Source organism: Lontra canadensis, unplaced genomic scaffold, assembly GCF_010015895.1.
Source record: "Lontra canadensis isolate GAN:19392208 unplaced genomic scaffold, GSC_riverotter_1.0 scaffold2, whole genome shotgun sequence".
Taxonomy (NCBI): domain Eukaryota; kingdom Metazoa; phylum Chordata; class Mammalia; order Carnivora; family Mustelidae; genus Lontra; species Lontra canadensis.
Window position 1 is genome coordinate 58,194,305 of NW_022630996.1, and position 15,958 is coordinate 58,210,262.

Genomic DNA, 15,958 nt, shown 5'->3' on the forward strand with positions numbered 1-15,958 from the left:
TCCAAATACCATAAGATATACTCCATTGGCAAATACCTCAAAACAGTGGTGCATAAGTATGAATTTAAATCACAATAAATATGATACTTACAGATAAATATGAATTTCTGGGAAATAAAATCTTTGCTTAGGCAGCAACCTCTTCGACCTCAGCTGCAGCAACTTCTTCCTAGGAACATTGCCAAAGGCAAGGGAAGCAAGAGCAAAAATGAACTATTGGGATTTCATCAAGATCAAAAGCTTTTGCACAGCAAAGGAAACAGTTAATAAAACCAAAAGACAACTGGCAGAATGGGAGAAGATATTTGCAAATGACATATCAGATAAAGGGCTAGTATCCAAAATCTGTAAAGGACTTCTCAAACTCAACACCCAAAGAACAAATAATCCAATCAAGAAATGGGCAGAGGACGTGAACAGACATTTCTGCAAAGAAGACATCCAGATGGCCAACAGACACACGAAAAAGAGCTCCACATCACTTGGCATCAGGGAAATACAAATCAAAACCACAATGAGATACCACCTCACACCAGTCAGAATGGCTAAAATTACCAAGTCAGGAAATGACAGATGCTGGCAAGGATGCGGAGAAAGGGGACCCCTCCTACACTGTTGGTGGGAATACAAGCTGGTGCAACCACTCTGGAAAACAGCATGGAGGTGCCTCAAAAAGTTGAAAATAGAGCTACCCTATGACCCAGCAATTGCACTACTGGGTATTTACCCTAAAGATACAGATGTAGTGATCCGAAGGGGCACATGCACCCAAATGTTTATAGCAGCAATGTCCACAATAACCAAACTATGGAAAGAACCTAGATGTCCATCAACAGATGAATGGATAAAGAAGATGTGGAGATACACACACACACACACACACACACACACACACACACACACACAATGGAATACTATGCAGCCATCAAAAGAAATGAAATCTTGCCATTCTCGATGACGTGGATGGAACTAGAGGGTATTATGCTTAGCGAAATAAGTCAATTGGAGAAAGACAACTATCATATAATCTCCCTGATATGAGGAAGTGGAGATGCAACGTGGGGGGTTTGGGGGTAGGAAAAGAATAAATGAAACAAGATGCGATCGGGAGGGAGACAAACCATCAGGGAGTCTTAATGTCACAAAACAAACTGAGGGTTGCTGGGGGGAGGGGCGTCGGGAGAGGGTGGTGGGGTTATGGACATTGGGGAGGGTATGTGCTATGGTGAGTGCTGTGAAGTGTGTAAACCTGGTGATTCACAGACCTGTACCCCTGGTGCTAAAAATACATTATATGTTTATTAAAAAAAAAAATTAAATTAAATTTTTAAAAAATCTTTGCTTATCCACCAGGGGGAGCCAGGCTCCATAGGGCTCCCAGGACAACCAGGAGTACCTGGAGAGGATGGAGCTGCAGGGAAGAAGGTAACACTTGTTTTTCATGTTACTAGAGTGAAAACTGTGGAATCTCACTGATACCTTGGTCCCACAGGATTTCAAATTAGACCATCCAGGACAAAGCTAGTCATTTTAAGCAAACATCCCACAACTCTAAGTTTCCTTTTTCACTTATTTTAGAGAGAAAAAGCACCAGTTTAATGGCTGAATAGTGTCTCATGCTCTCTACTTTCTCTTTGGCATTTCAACCACGGCATTCTCCAGTGACCTAGTCCCTTTGGGATTCCTAGAAAGCACTTTAATTGAAACCTTGAGAAAAACACTTTTTCCCCTCCAAAAAGAGAGTCTGTAAATCCATTCAGGAATTATAATGATTTTTTGAAGTATTATGAGTTGACACTTGAAATACTCATTTTTCAAGATAAGTAGAGAAAAACAGCAGATGGAAAGGCTGAAGGTCTTTCTCATTTTTTTTTTTTAAACCAAACCATCAAATGAGAATTATAAGCCGAAGGAAAGTGAGCTTATCCTTTGAAAATTGGCTGAGAAATTGGACTTTTTCCTATTTCAGCTGCTCTGGGCTCAACTAGAGTTTGATATGAGTTTATTAAAGTTGGTTAATTCCAAAATTAATTTTAAGACATTATTCTGAAGGGGCTCAGCAGAGAATCCACTGGCCATAAAAGGAGACAAGGTAGGCTTGTACAAAGTGTCCATGGAGGGTTCACTCACACATCAGTGTCATTTCCTTTAGGGAGAAGCAGGTCTTCCAGGAACGAGAGGCCCAGAAGGACCACCTGGAAAAGGACAGCCTGGCCCCAAGGTATGGAACTGACAAGGTGTTGGGGAAAGCAGACTGCCCAAGAGACATTTTAGGAGAAATTTGATTGCTATTCCTGCTATGTCTAATATGCTTACTTTTGGCTTAAAATTATGGCTCCAGCTTGTGCATTTTCAGAAGACAGCAAGTATGTATTATTCATTTTTTATTTTCCTAAGATCTATCATAAAATCTATCATAAGACCCAGCAACTAGGAAGAGCTCAACACAGGTTTTCTCAATAAATGGTCAGACTGACATTTTAAAACACATAGAACAGAAGCCTTGAGATATATCCTGGAGACTTGAAAGTCCATACATTTTCTTCAAATATTTATAGTATCTCACACAGTAATAAGAAATATCACCTTATCGAAGGGAGGTTTCATTTTCACAACTTGGCATATATCTATCTTATACATCATAGAAATGCTGGTTGAATAAGATCTTTATAAAGATGAGAATATCCAAATTCATTAATAGATCACTAGTGACATAACCTACGGCTTCTAAGATACCAGATGTTCCTGCAGTTTTCATGTACAGTCATCAGTGTCCATATAAAGATTCTGCAGAATTATATATGAGCAAAGTAAAAATAAAATCTGCATACTTATTAGTGTTGTATTTATAATTGCATTAAAATGATCAGTGAAAGCTTAAGAAGTCTACGTCTTGTGCAAATATTGGGTCTTTAACCTTAAATGTGAGAATTTGACATTTAAATATATTTGCAGAATTTCAAACCTTTTATTGATTTATCAGACCATGAGATCTCCTTCTCTCTTTTCTTTGTGGATGTGGACAGAGAATACCTTTTTTATGTCCACCAAAAATACTTTTAGAAATTCGTGTCTATTAACATTCAGGAGAACTGATGTTTTCCAGAATATACTTTTGGAAACCAGACCCCTTGGAGTTAATCATTGAAGCTGGAAGAATGAATGATGTCTCTGGGAAAGAGAGCTGAGGCTTGAATCCCACATTTTACAGTAGTTGGAGAAAAAAATATTCAGAAGAGCATAAAGATAAGCAGAATAGTTACCATGTTAGGGAAGCGAAGGTGAGAGGGTTTCAAGAGGAAAGCACTCGGTGTTGTCAGATGCTACTGACAGAGCAAGGAGAATGCTCTGGAAAGAGAAGACACTGGGTGTGTAGCTCTGAGGGGGTTTGTGGCTTGTGGAAGGTTATGGAGAAGACTGATAGGAAGACCTTATGTGGCCCAGATATGCTACAGTTCAGCGCAGGCACTTTATTACCTTTAACTGGGTTCCTACTGTTGTCTTATTAAGAAGTCTTCTACTGACTTATTTAGGTCAGTAAATTAAGTTTGGAGTGAATGGAGGAAAATAACTAGTTTGTAGTTAGATTTTGCTTCTGCTGGCAGATGATAATGATACGATAAGTTAAGGATACAATAACGTTGAGTGTTGTGCCTTTTTTTTTTTTTTTTTTTTATCACCTACGTCACTGCTCTTCATTAGTTTGGACCTTGGGGAGTTAATCTAATCTTTAGGTAGGAGTTCACCTCTTCTTCTCGAGGGAGTGTCTGCTTTGCTGATGACCTTGGGAACATGCCAGAAATGTGAATTCTTAGAACTCAATGCAGACCTACTAAATCAGAAACTGTGGATGTGGGGCTCAGCGATCTGTGGGCTAAAAGGCCTCCACATGATTCTGAAGCACGCTTAAGTTTGAAAATAGTAGGATAGTCATTTATGTCAGAAAGGTTTCAGTGGCCTCATCAGCAAACCTCCAAACGTGATTCCTTCCTTGAGCCACATTTGGATATACCACCTTGCAGTTGAGTCCTGATTTAAGGATAGTTTTGTAATGCTGTGAGGGCCCTGCTGGAATGTAAGAAAATTCCTTTAGGGAAGTACTAGCTTACTGAGGAACAGCCAGGGGGCAGTTTCTAACTGAGATCCAGGTTAATGCCCATGCATCTTTCTACCAATAGAATTATCGATCTCATTTGGGAGACAGAGCTAGATTCCTTATTGAGGAAGAAATGGGGCTGAATTAGAAAAATCTGGGGTTTTTTTTAGTGGTGACATTTAGTATATCTAGCTCTTTCATGCTTCCCTTCCTTGTCGCCATCTTTACAATCTATAGATGTAAAATTAAAATTTTTTTTCTTATTCAAGTATAATTAACACAGTGTCTTATTAATTTTGGGGGTACAATATAGCGATTCAACAATCTGACACATTTCTCTGTGCTCAAGATACATGTACTCTTCATGCCTTCCACTGAGTTCACCCATCCTGCCACCCACCTCCCCTCTGACAAATGCCCGTTTGTTCTCTCTCTTGGAAAATATCTCATTTTATGTCTTAAAACTCAAGCAGCATTAAAGCTGAAAAAGCACAGGTAGCTAGCTGTCTTTTCTGAAACTGCGAATGTCTCAGAAGTATGTGCTAATAAACCAATGCTGCAAAAGAACTGGGAATTCCAATTCAAGTCCTCAACGAGAGATACTGAACTTAGATTTAAAAAAAAAATCAAATCATATTCAATAAGTGGTAAAGAGAACAATTCTGAAGTCATCCAATCTGCTCAAGAACATTGACAAATCCTGTACAGCTGAGCTGGACTTGGAACACATGGCTTGGAAATCAGTGTGAGTTGAAAACATGGTCCTGACAGGGTTGCTGTAAGAGCAAGGAGGGCTTGTTCATACAACTGTATTTTTATCATTATTTTGTCAGGGTGATGAAGGAAAGAAGGGGAGCAAAGGAAATCAAGGACAGAGGGGATTTCCAGGGCCTGAAGGGCCAAAGGTATGTTTCTTATATTCTCATTTATGCTTTGGGGAGATTGTAATTGTGTCTCATTTTAATAGAACAAACAGGCTGGAATAAAGAGCCCATAAAATATGTGATCTTCACTGAAGCATTTATGATACGTAGAGACCTTCTGTATGTCCATTCTTTCAAGTGATCACCAAATATTCAGAAGTTGGGATAAAGTTAGGACTGTCGGAGGTACTGATTCTCTTCTATCTTGTTTTGTGAAATAACAACACGGTTCCAGACTGAGACACAAGGTGGGGGTGGTGAAGAACAGGGCTTCAGAATGCAGGAGAGTAGGATTCTCCTGCTCTACCTGGAACCTTTTGGAACCAGCCACTTCAATCATAGAAAGCAGTAACAGTGTCTATTTCCCAGGATTGCTGTAAAGGCTGAAAGAGTTAGTAAAGCACTGAGCACTGTTCCTGGCACATAGCAAGTGTTTGGTACATGGAGCTATTCAGAGAGGAAAAAAAAAAATCATTACTGTGCAGTGAAAAGTAGGGGATCTATGACCTGATAAACTGACCAGGACCAGACGCTGAGGATAAAGTAAAGGAAATTACGAGACAGGCAATCAGGTGTGTGTCCTGACTTAGCCGAAGAGGATATTGAAGTCATCTGGATGTGTCAGGAAACAGAAATTGCAAACCTAAGAGTTCAGGCTTCTAGGAAGATGCTAATTATAAGAAGACATGGAGTATGTTGAAGGACCAGACTATTAAAGAAACAAACAAATGTACAAAAACAGTACCGGCAAGATAAGAGCAGGTAGAAAACAAATCACCCCCTGTCCACAAGCCATTAAGCTTCAGTGTCTGTCAGTATCACCTGGGAGTTTGTTACAAATCAGTATTTCTTGGCGCCATGCCCAGACAGTGGGATTTTTAGAAAGTGGGTGGGTCCTAGAAATCTACGTTTCTTGAATAAGTGTCCCGTGCTACAGGTAGTTCAAGGAGCACAAGATGAGAAATGCCATTATATAAGGAAAGTGTTATATCAGTATTAATAACAACGGTTATTCCTTATATCTTACTCTCTTTGTCAAAGAGTATTTTCCTGTATTTTGAGATAAAGCTTTTTTGATGAAGGACTGCCATATTTTAAAGCATAGTCACAATTTAATATAAGGTCTTTAAAATAATTACATACTATCTATATATATATTTTCATATTTTTAAAAAGTAATTGACTTTAAAAAAAGAAGAGTAGAATAGATGAAATCTAGAAACATAATTTTGGTTTAAAAATTATCTCATAAAACCTGGTTTAATGAGAGTTTTAATAGGTTGATGTGTTATTCCTTTGGCATAGGATTGAATTGGGTGGTTATCTGTTGCCAGAATCCTGGCTCTGTCATGTGCCAGTGCCTTATAGGTTTGGAATTAAAGATTTGGCACGTACATGTGTGGCAGGAACTGAACCCCGGTGGGCTGGGGTGCTCAGCCTCTGGGTCTTACTGGATAATCAACACAGTGGGAGGCCTCAGCTGTGAAAAGCGACTGTGGTGCAGGGCAAGAGTCATTAGCGGAGAGTCTGATTGATGGAGTCCCTCTCAGAGGAAACAGGGGGCCAAGTGAGCAGTTCCCACCACAGAGGACAGTTCAGCCTCTAAAGCAAGGGGAAAGCACATTTCTTGGAAAGGCACAGATAATATTTCAGGCCTTGTGGCCAAAGGGCCAAATTGAAGGTATTATGTGGTCACTTAAATAACAATGATTTAAAAATCGGAAAATTGGGGCACCTGGCTGGCTCAGTAGGTAAAGTATATGACTCTGGATCTTGAGGTCATGAGTTGAAACCTCACACTGGTGTGGAGCCTACTTAAAAAACAAAACAAAATATGAAAACCATTTTTAGCCCAAGGCTGTGTGAAACCTGGCAAAGGGCCATATTCAGTCTGAAGGTGGCACTTTGTCACACCTGTCCTACATCAGTAGTTTCCAAACTGATTGATAACAAATCCCTAACTAGTCAAAATAAATTCGACCACACTTCAATATAGGTTTATTCTTTAATTGTAGTTTTAACTCATAAACAACAATAATATACTATAAAATTTACATAAATAGTTGAAAATTTAGAAGAGATAAAAATTTATAACGAAGCCCTAATATTTTCTTCTAGTATCCCAAATGGGTCATTTTGAACACCTGGTAGGGTGTATATACCTTTTTTAATGACAATTGCTTTGGATAGTGTCTTTAAGTGAGATAATTGTACCTATATCAGAATTCCCAGAGAGGCCTCATAAAACTCATATTCCTGGGCCCAGCCCCTAGATCTATTGAACTAAAATCTTTGGTGCTTGGGCGCCTGGGTGGCTCAGTGGGTTAAGTCTCTGCCTTTGGCTCAGGTCATGATCCCAGTGTCCTGGGATGGAGCCCCACATCAGGCTCTCTGCTCAGTGGGGAGCCTGCTTCCTCCTCTCTCTCTGCCTGCTTCTCTGCCTACTTGTGATCTCTGTCTGCCAAATAAATAAATAAAATCTTAAAAAAAAAAAATCTCTGGGGCTAAGACCTGACCTATATTTTATCAAACTCCTCTGATGATTTGAGGATCACTGGTCCAGAACCAGATAGGACAGAGATATTGTTTGAGTCTTTCTTGAGACTCAATATTGAGACACCAAAAAAAAAAAACCCAGACATTTTTTAATACAAAATTCCATCATTTTTACCATAAACTCCCTAGTTCTAAAAAAGTGATATGAGCTAAGATACAATGGAAGACTGATATACCATGGGCTATAAAATAAAATAACAAAGGAAAATTTTAGAAGGAACTACAGGAAACATTATTTACTTACCAAGTATACCCAAGAACTTATGTTGAAGAAAACTGTTGTAATTGAACAAACATTTCCCTCTGAGTTTCCTGACATGCAATACAAAAGGGAAGCACCATGAATTACATAATTTTTATTAACTAATAAAAGAATGCACAAGGGATAAAAATTTCCTAATATTTAGAAACTAATTGAGTGCATTTATTAAAGGCCCTGGAATGTTCATCATCAAAAACTTTAGCAGTGGTTTATCAAAAATGTTCAAATATTTTCACAATGGTCTGTGAAACAGGTCATAATATTTTAAAATGCTGGAAATACATTTCTATGTTTTTCCTAATATAATTCCTATATATGGTTTCTTTGCTTGTAATGTAAGGAGTATTTTGTTCTTTTCTTTTTAGGGTGAACCAGGAATTATGGGTCCTTTTGGGATGCCTGGAGCATCGATCCCTGGACCACCTGGGCCAAAGGTATGCATTTTTGGGAGTGAGTGAGTGAATGAATGAATGAATGATTGATTGAGTTATAACTTGGATCTTTGGCAGTTGGCGTGGGGAAAATTTATGATATCAGTAAACTAGAATTTTAGTTTTGGAAGAACCCCAAGATATTATCTGGTTCAACCCTGACATTTCACAAGTAAGCAAACTAAAGGCTAGCAGGAAATTGAAGATTAGAAACCAGGTTTCTTGCTCCTGGTCTTGAAGTTGTCACTTCACCATGAACTACCCCTACCAAATTCTAGACCCTAATGCAGGTAAAAATTTATTGTGTTTATTCAGAAGAATCCAGTAGGATTAATAATCAGAGAGTCTGGCAGAGAAGAAAACCACTCAGATTTAAGAGCTTTCCTGGGTATTCGTATAGTCTAAATATTTGAGTCTAGATAGCCACTTATTTCAGTGGCCTTTCTATAAACAGCTGTCACAGTCCTCACTGACAGGTTTTATTTGCTTGGTATTTGAAATCCCCCTCAAATGTATTAGAAGAAGCTACTACCTCAAGATCTGAGACTGATAGATTAAGCCCTTTATAAATTGGCTCACTCTTTTGTGTTCTATGCTATTATGGTTTCTCCTGCAATTTAAAGCCTGAAACTGAACATTATTTGAAATGTGCAGGGAGATAGAGGAGGACCGGGGATGCCTGGATTTAAAGGAGAACCAGGAATTGCTGTTCGAGGACCAAAGGTAGGCTTTATTTGTGTTCTTTTTTCCCCTCCATAAGAGAAAAGGGAGGGGCACCTGGGTGGCTCAGTGATTAGGGCCTATGCCTTCAGCTCAGGTAGTGATCTCAGGTTCCTGGGATAGAGCCCCAAATCGGGCTCCCTACTCAGCGGGGAGCCTGCTTCCCTCTTTCTCTCTGCCTGCTTCTCTGCCTACTTGTGATCTTTGTCTGTCAAATAAATCAATAAAATCTTTTTAAAAATATATATAAAAAAAAGAGAGAGAGAGAGAGAAGGGAAAGGGGAATTAATGCACAGAAAATTGATAGTTGAGACTTTTCTCCTCACTCCACAATGATGGACTCTAATGTAAAAGTACACTATCATTGTTTTTAAAAATCAGGCCATCAGATGATCCATTTTTCATGAATGTGGAGGGATGATAGCTCCTATGGTTAGATTTTAGATGATTAAACATTTGTTTGAAAATGCTTCTTTTGTAACGTCTGTGAAATAAGAGATTATATGACCCGTAGCTTCCTTATTTACATATTAATGGCCTAGGTATCTCTTTCGTAAAACATTGTCCAAGAAGTTCATGTTTGGGACCTTTACTGAATTAAATTTCTCTGCTTTCTTTTCTATCTTTCAGAGTTATTTTAAATGAAAATGCAAATAATCATAGGAGATAACAGTTTTAGGTAATCATATCTATTTTCCATGGCAACAAAGCACCATATCCCTGCTTACACAAAACTCAGCATGACAGCAAAATTTAACATTCCAAATGTCACAAACACATCCCATCTCTGTTTATGAGAACGGGCTTCGGGGCTCCATAATCAGCACTGTATCGAATTAGTAGCATGTTTTTATGTGGTTTTGAAACTGGCTTTCGTTCTATCAGATTGCCTCTTCTGGATAAAAAGGATCCAGTACTAACATCAGTGATTTTCAAAACTTCAGAAAAGAAAACTTAGAACCCTCTTTGAAATATAATGTGAAATCTCCTATATACTGTTATTAAGTTGGAGAGCTCCTTTTAAAGATGGAGGGAGGATCCTGACTTCTGTTGTTCCTAATCACTTTTTAAAAATTTTTTATTTATTTTTTAAATTTCTTTCCAGTGTTCCAGAATTCATTGTTTATGCACCACATCCAGTGTTCCATGCAATATGGGCCTTCCATACCCATCATCAGGCTCACCCAACGTCCCACCCCCCACCCCTCCAAAACCCTTGGATTGTTTTTCAGAGTCCATAGTCTCTCATGGTTCGTCTCCCTCTCCAATTTTCCCCAACTCAATTCTCCTCTCCATCTCCCCATGTCCTCCATGTTATTCCTTATACTCCACAAGTAAGTGAAACCATAGGATACTTGACTCTCTCTGCTTGACTTATTCCTAATCACTTTAACAGTTGTCCTTGCTAGAGTGAGAGTTTACTGGTTTACTGGGGACACAGAAGGTTCTGGGATGTGGGATTTTCAAGCTAAAATAGAGCCAGTCCAGGGCAAACTAGAATAAGATGGTCATCCCAGTCCCCTGACTCTGAGGCACATGGCAACCCAAACTATGTAGGAGGCAAGGAGAAAATTCCAAATTTTCTCATGCTAAAACTATAGCTTTGGCCTTGATCAAGAATGCTTGGATGGCAATTTTCATATAGTTTAATAACTTCCTAATCTGCATATTCCTAGTTCCATTATTTAAAGCTACTTCTCTCTACTTATAGTTTTCTTTACAAAAAAAATAAAATCCAGTTAAATGTGCGGCCTAGATTTATAAAGATCCCCACCTCGTTTTTTACTGATCATTATTCGTGTTGTTGGTGATGTATTTAATCGATGTGTTCCAACTCCTTACTCCACAATTTTTCTAATCCCTTGGCCTTTAACAATATTTCTTCTGTCATTCTTCTCTAGTGCACTACTTTTTAAGCTTTTGAAAGGTTAAATGTCTGATGGAAGTCTTGGCACATAATTCAGTTTTGCATATGACTTCAGGGAGCTCCCAGGTCCTCCCCTAAAGTCTGTTATGAAACACCAGATTAAGATTTCTACCTTAATTTCTGCTGAATGAGAGAGACGCTTCAAATCACTCTGCAGGATATTTTCTTGAATCCAGTGCTTCAAGGCCAAGTGACAAAAATTCTCCCTATAAAAATATTATGAGGAGTCCAGAATAAAAATCTGACACAAAACAGTGCCCCTCTCCCTGCCCCCAATATTTCCTATGAACATGAGAAGTAACAAGCTAACTGAAATTTTTACAGGACGCAGGACACAGATCTCTAGGAAAAAAAATGTTTAGTTGTAAACTATAAATGTTTTAACATTTTTTTCCTCCCAATGTGGGTGCCAGCGGATAAACAGTAACAGCTGCTGATAATCTGTTATAGTCTTGAAATTTAGGAATAAAAACTGAAAATGAATTTTGGATTCTGGTTTTCTTCTCCTTCCAGCTTAACCAGGGAGCAGTTCCTGCTTTGTTTGGTTGGGGGCCTGTTCCTTGTGTGAGCATGGAAAGAAAAGGGCATCTTATTTGGGGACATGTCCCTGTGGAATGTTTAGGGCTTTAATCTGAAATATGGTTGGAATAGCACAAGAAATCCTTCTGAGATGTGATTGGTTAGTTTGCTGTGGCTAAGGATATGCCAAGATTCACGGCTCCCAAAGAACTTTTTTTGCTCTCGGTCACTTAACTAGAAGGGATCATCCTGTGTTGTTGTTGATGATAAACAGTCCATTAAGTTTTTAGAAGGGGTCTCTTGTTTTCTAAAGATCATTCTTAAGAAGGTTCATCACGTAAAACCAGTCTCAGATTTAATAGGAAAAAAGCAGCTATCATATTCCTGGTTTTCTAAATAAACTTAACTTTGTTATTGCTTAAGGAGTATGCAGGTTTCCTCCCCCCCTCCCCCCTGACCCTGGCAGGCATTCATTCCTAGAAGTAGAGCTAGGAACAACTTTGGGGAGTTGGGTTTGGGGCTATATTTGGCTTGGAATACTGGCAGTATGATCAGAATGTGAGCTCCTTGCATATAAGGAAAGCATGGAGAGTTCTGTTACTTTTTCCAAAACACGGGTCTGCCAATGATCAGTTTCTTCCCAACCATAAATATTTAGAAATAAGAATAGCCTTAAATCAAAATAATTTATATGTGTTGACAAGGGCCATTAGAAGAGTTATCACAGTAACAGAACCGAATGTGATACAGAAAGAATTACATGTTTTATATATAGCAAAATAGATTTATATTTTCTAAACCTGAGAGTCTTCTTCATTTTTTTTCTTCCTCTCTCTCCATTTTACTTTAATCAGAAATTTCTTTGATCTGTGGGGCACCTGGGTGGCTTGGTCAGTTAAGTGACTGAGCCTTGGTTTCTGCTCAGGTCATGATCTCAGGGTCATGAGATGGAGTCCCAAGTTGGGCTCTGAGCTCTGCAGGGAGTCTGATTGAGATTCTCCCTCCCTTCCTCTCTAACCCTCCCCACTTTGCCCGCAATTGCACTCTCAAAAAAAAAAAAAAAAAAAAGCCTTTGATTTCCATCTGAAGGAGAGTTACACATCTCAGAAAATTCTGTTATTCAAAAGGCAGTAATCACGCTTCCCAATCCTCTGTATAGGAGGCCAATTATAGCTACTATAGTTTTTGATGCTAAAGGTTATCATGTAAAGCAATATTTAGGACTTCTTTCTAGGTCTCAAGATATGAATCATAAACTGTGTGTCCTATCTATTTATAACTTAAAAAAATAATCTGTTTTTAATTTTCATATGGGCTTATTTATTCCCTGTGTGATTCAGGCCCCATTGGAGAGGAAATTAGATGTCACATAACAATAGGTAGTGTATAATTATCTTATTTGACATTCAAAATTTTACACTTGAGATTTTGCTACGTATTCTTTCCTTCTCTTCTTCTCACACTATACGTATTAAAATTTCTCATTTTAATACTTGTCTACAATTTATGATATGAAAAAATGTAATTTTATTTATTTTTTAATTTTTTTAAAAGATTTTATTTATTTATTTGACAGACAGAGATCACAAGTAGGCAGAGAGGCAGGTAGTGAGAGAGGGGGAAGCAGGCTCCCCGCCAAGCGGAGAGCTCGATGCAGGGCTTGATCCCAGGATCCTAGGATCATGACCTGAGCCGAAGGCAGAGGCTTTAACACACTGGGCCACCTAGACACCCCAGAAAAAAATGTAATTTTAAAAATTAAAATATCACTGATCAGTCATTTTTAATCCCTATGAATATGTTTCCTATAGAGGATTTTGTGAGGTTCACATATACTCCCTGTATTCATTCCACGCTTCCCACCAAACACAAGTAGGTCAGACTTATGAAGAGATACTTAAAACAAGTTGTCATATGTGGTAGACTTCCCTTCTAAAATTTTTAAAATCATTCCTTTGCACTTATCAAGTGCATGTTTGCCATAGAGAGTTGGTATGGTGCTTAAGTTTTGCCAGATGTTTCATCATTTAGTCTTGTGATGTCACCCAGTGTTGAATTTACGCAGGGGGCCCAAGGACCTCGAGGAGCAGTGGGTGCTCCAGGACTCAAAGGGGATGGCTATCCTGGCGTGGCTGTAAGTGTGGACATCACTGCAATTTCCTTCATTCCCTCCCTCCTTCCCTCCTTCCCTTTTTTTCTTTCTTTCTTTCTTCCCTCCACACGCTCCTTTCTCCATCCATCCCTTCCTTCCTTCCTTCTTGATAAATACTGCGCATGACAAGGATGCTCACTCCCTTCCTTATTATTTCATCTCAGGGACCTCGGGGACTACCAGGACCCCCTGGGCCCATGGGCTTACGTGGAGTGGGAGACACCGGAGCAAAGGTAAGATTTTAAAGTAGGCAACATAGTAGCTTCTAGGGAGATGTTTTGTGGGTAAGTGACTTTGGTAATGGTGAAATTTTTTTTATCAGACATAATAGAGGAGAAGTGGCATCTAAATAATTGATAGTTATTTATCTTCAACTATGGACTTCCTGGGGGAATTTACACAAATTTGAACATGGATTAATTTTGTGGATTTTCTCCTTCTTCTCTGGTAGCAACTCTCAGGTTCCTTTGATGCTTTGTTTTCTGTACCAAAGGCAGAGTTATGTCCAGAGCCCTCCTTCTCCTTTAGACATCTCTTCCCTGAGGTGATCTCATCCAGCCCCATGGTTTTAACCACTACTCATATGCTGATGCCTTTCAGATTTCTGTCTTTCCCCCTAAGCTCTGGTTGTACACATCTAGTTTCTTACCATATAACTTCTCTTGGATTTCTCACAGACATCTCTAACCTAAGGCCCAAATTTTAATTTAATTTTGATTTTTACCTCATAAGTCTATAAATGGCACCACCCACCTCATTCATGCCCAAGCCAGGAGACTTGAGTCATTTTTGTCCCTTCCTTTTCCTTTCCCTCCATGTCTAGTCTTTTGGTAAATGTTGTCAGTTCTCTTTTCAAAATACATTTTGATTCTAGCTGCTTTTCTCCTTCTGCTTCACCAGGGCAGACCACCATCATCACTTGTCTGGGCCATTAAAATAACCCCTCCTTGGGCCTTCCCTCTTCTACCTCGGCCCTTCTGTTACCTGCCAGGCAGAGCTGTCTTTTAAAACCAGGAATCAGATCATAATACTTTCCTTCTCAAAAAACACTCTGATGGATTCTCTCTGCACTTAAAACAAGATCCTACCACTTCCTATGACCTATGTATCCCTTCATGACCTGATTATAGTTCCTACCCCCTTTTCCTTTTTGCCTTTTGTGGGCTACACTGGCCCACCCTATTTCAGTTCATTCTTGCTTCTGGGTCTTGGCTCTGTCAAGATGGCTCATTCTATGGCCACAGCTCAAATCTTGCCTAACCTGAGCCTGGTCGCCTAAACAAAGGACAATCGTCTCTCCCTTTACTCATCACTCTCACATGCCCCTGTGTATGTCCTCCACAGAAAAACCACTTTTTCAAACCATCTTGCTCATTTACTGTTCTGTGTGTCCCACCAGAGTATATGTTTTCCTGAAGGTAGGCTCTTTGTCTTGATCCCTGCCAAATTCCTGGCACCAGAAGTAGCCGTGCCACCCAGTAGGGGCTGTATAACATGTTGAGTGAGTGGAAAGTGAATGAACGATCACTATTACCCTAAAGAGAAAACATGTCTGTAGAAACATATCTACTTAGTTTTTCAAGTGCTTCCAGGTCATTAGAGAGAGATGTTCTAATTGCTCAATGTCAGCTTCTTGTTTTGATTTTTTGGTCTCTGCCCCAGCCTGTGGGAGAGACATCACCTTGCCAATGCTTCTGTACAGTGAGGCAGGGGCCCTTTTGCCTTCTCCTTGGGACAATAAAAGGTGGGAGACCCATGGCGCTAAATATTGTCTGTAAAGGACAGCTTGACGACTCCGTCTCTGTTAGCATAATCACGAGAGCCCAGGGAGAGGCTGTGTCTGAAAGTACTGTGTAAACTATATGTAAACTATACAAAGGAGCACACATGAATACTTTTATCAAGGTTCTGGCTTGGTCTGACTCAGAACTGAATCCAATCCTCTAACATACCTTGACAGTGTCAATAAACCATACTGAAGGTATGGAGATAAGGAAGCATACTTGGGTATGGTAGTATTCTTTTTTTTTTCCTTAAAGCATAGTCATCTGTCAAATGTTAAAATTTAAAAATTGGAAGACATTTCAGTATGTAAACTTTGCCGTTTTCTGCTCTGAGTGGAGCATGGGTAAAAACTTTTGTTATTATATAAATTATTATGTAAATTTCCTTTAGTGAGGAAAGTAGAAACTTATTTAATATATGGCATGGAATAAAATGTATTAAATAAATTAAATGTATTAAATGTATATTGGAATGTGTTTGTATTCTAATAGAAACATAATCATTTATACTTCCACTGAATAGATTATTATATTTTAGATAATATACATAGTATATATCTATGATATATATACTATATATATAGATAG

The 15,958-nt window shown here is 38.9% G+C and overlaps 1 protein-coding gene across 1 annotated transcript in view; it reads left to right on the forward strand.

Annotated features, from left to right (window-relative positions):
* The window catches only part of COL28A1 (collagen type XXVIII alpha 1 chain), a 146,355-nt gene that overhangs the window by 71,906 nt on the left and 58,491 nt on the right, over positions 1–15,958 (forward strand). Inside the window, 7 exon segments of the mRNA XM_032874384.1 lie at positions 1,354–1,425; positions 2,153–2,221; positions 4,930–5,001; positions 8,203–8,271; positions 8,923–8,991; positions 13,500–13,568; positions 13,751–13,819. Coding sequence (XP_032730275.1) covers positions 1,354–1,425; positions 2,153–2,221; positions 4,930–5,001; positions 8,203–8,271; positions 8,923–8,991; positions 13,500–13,568; positions 13,751–13,819 — 489 coding nt within the window.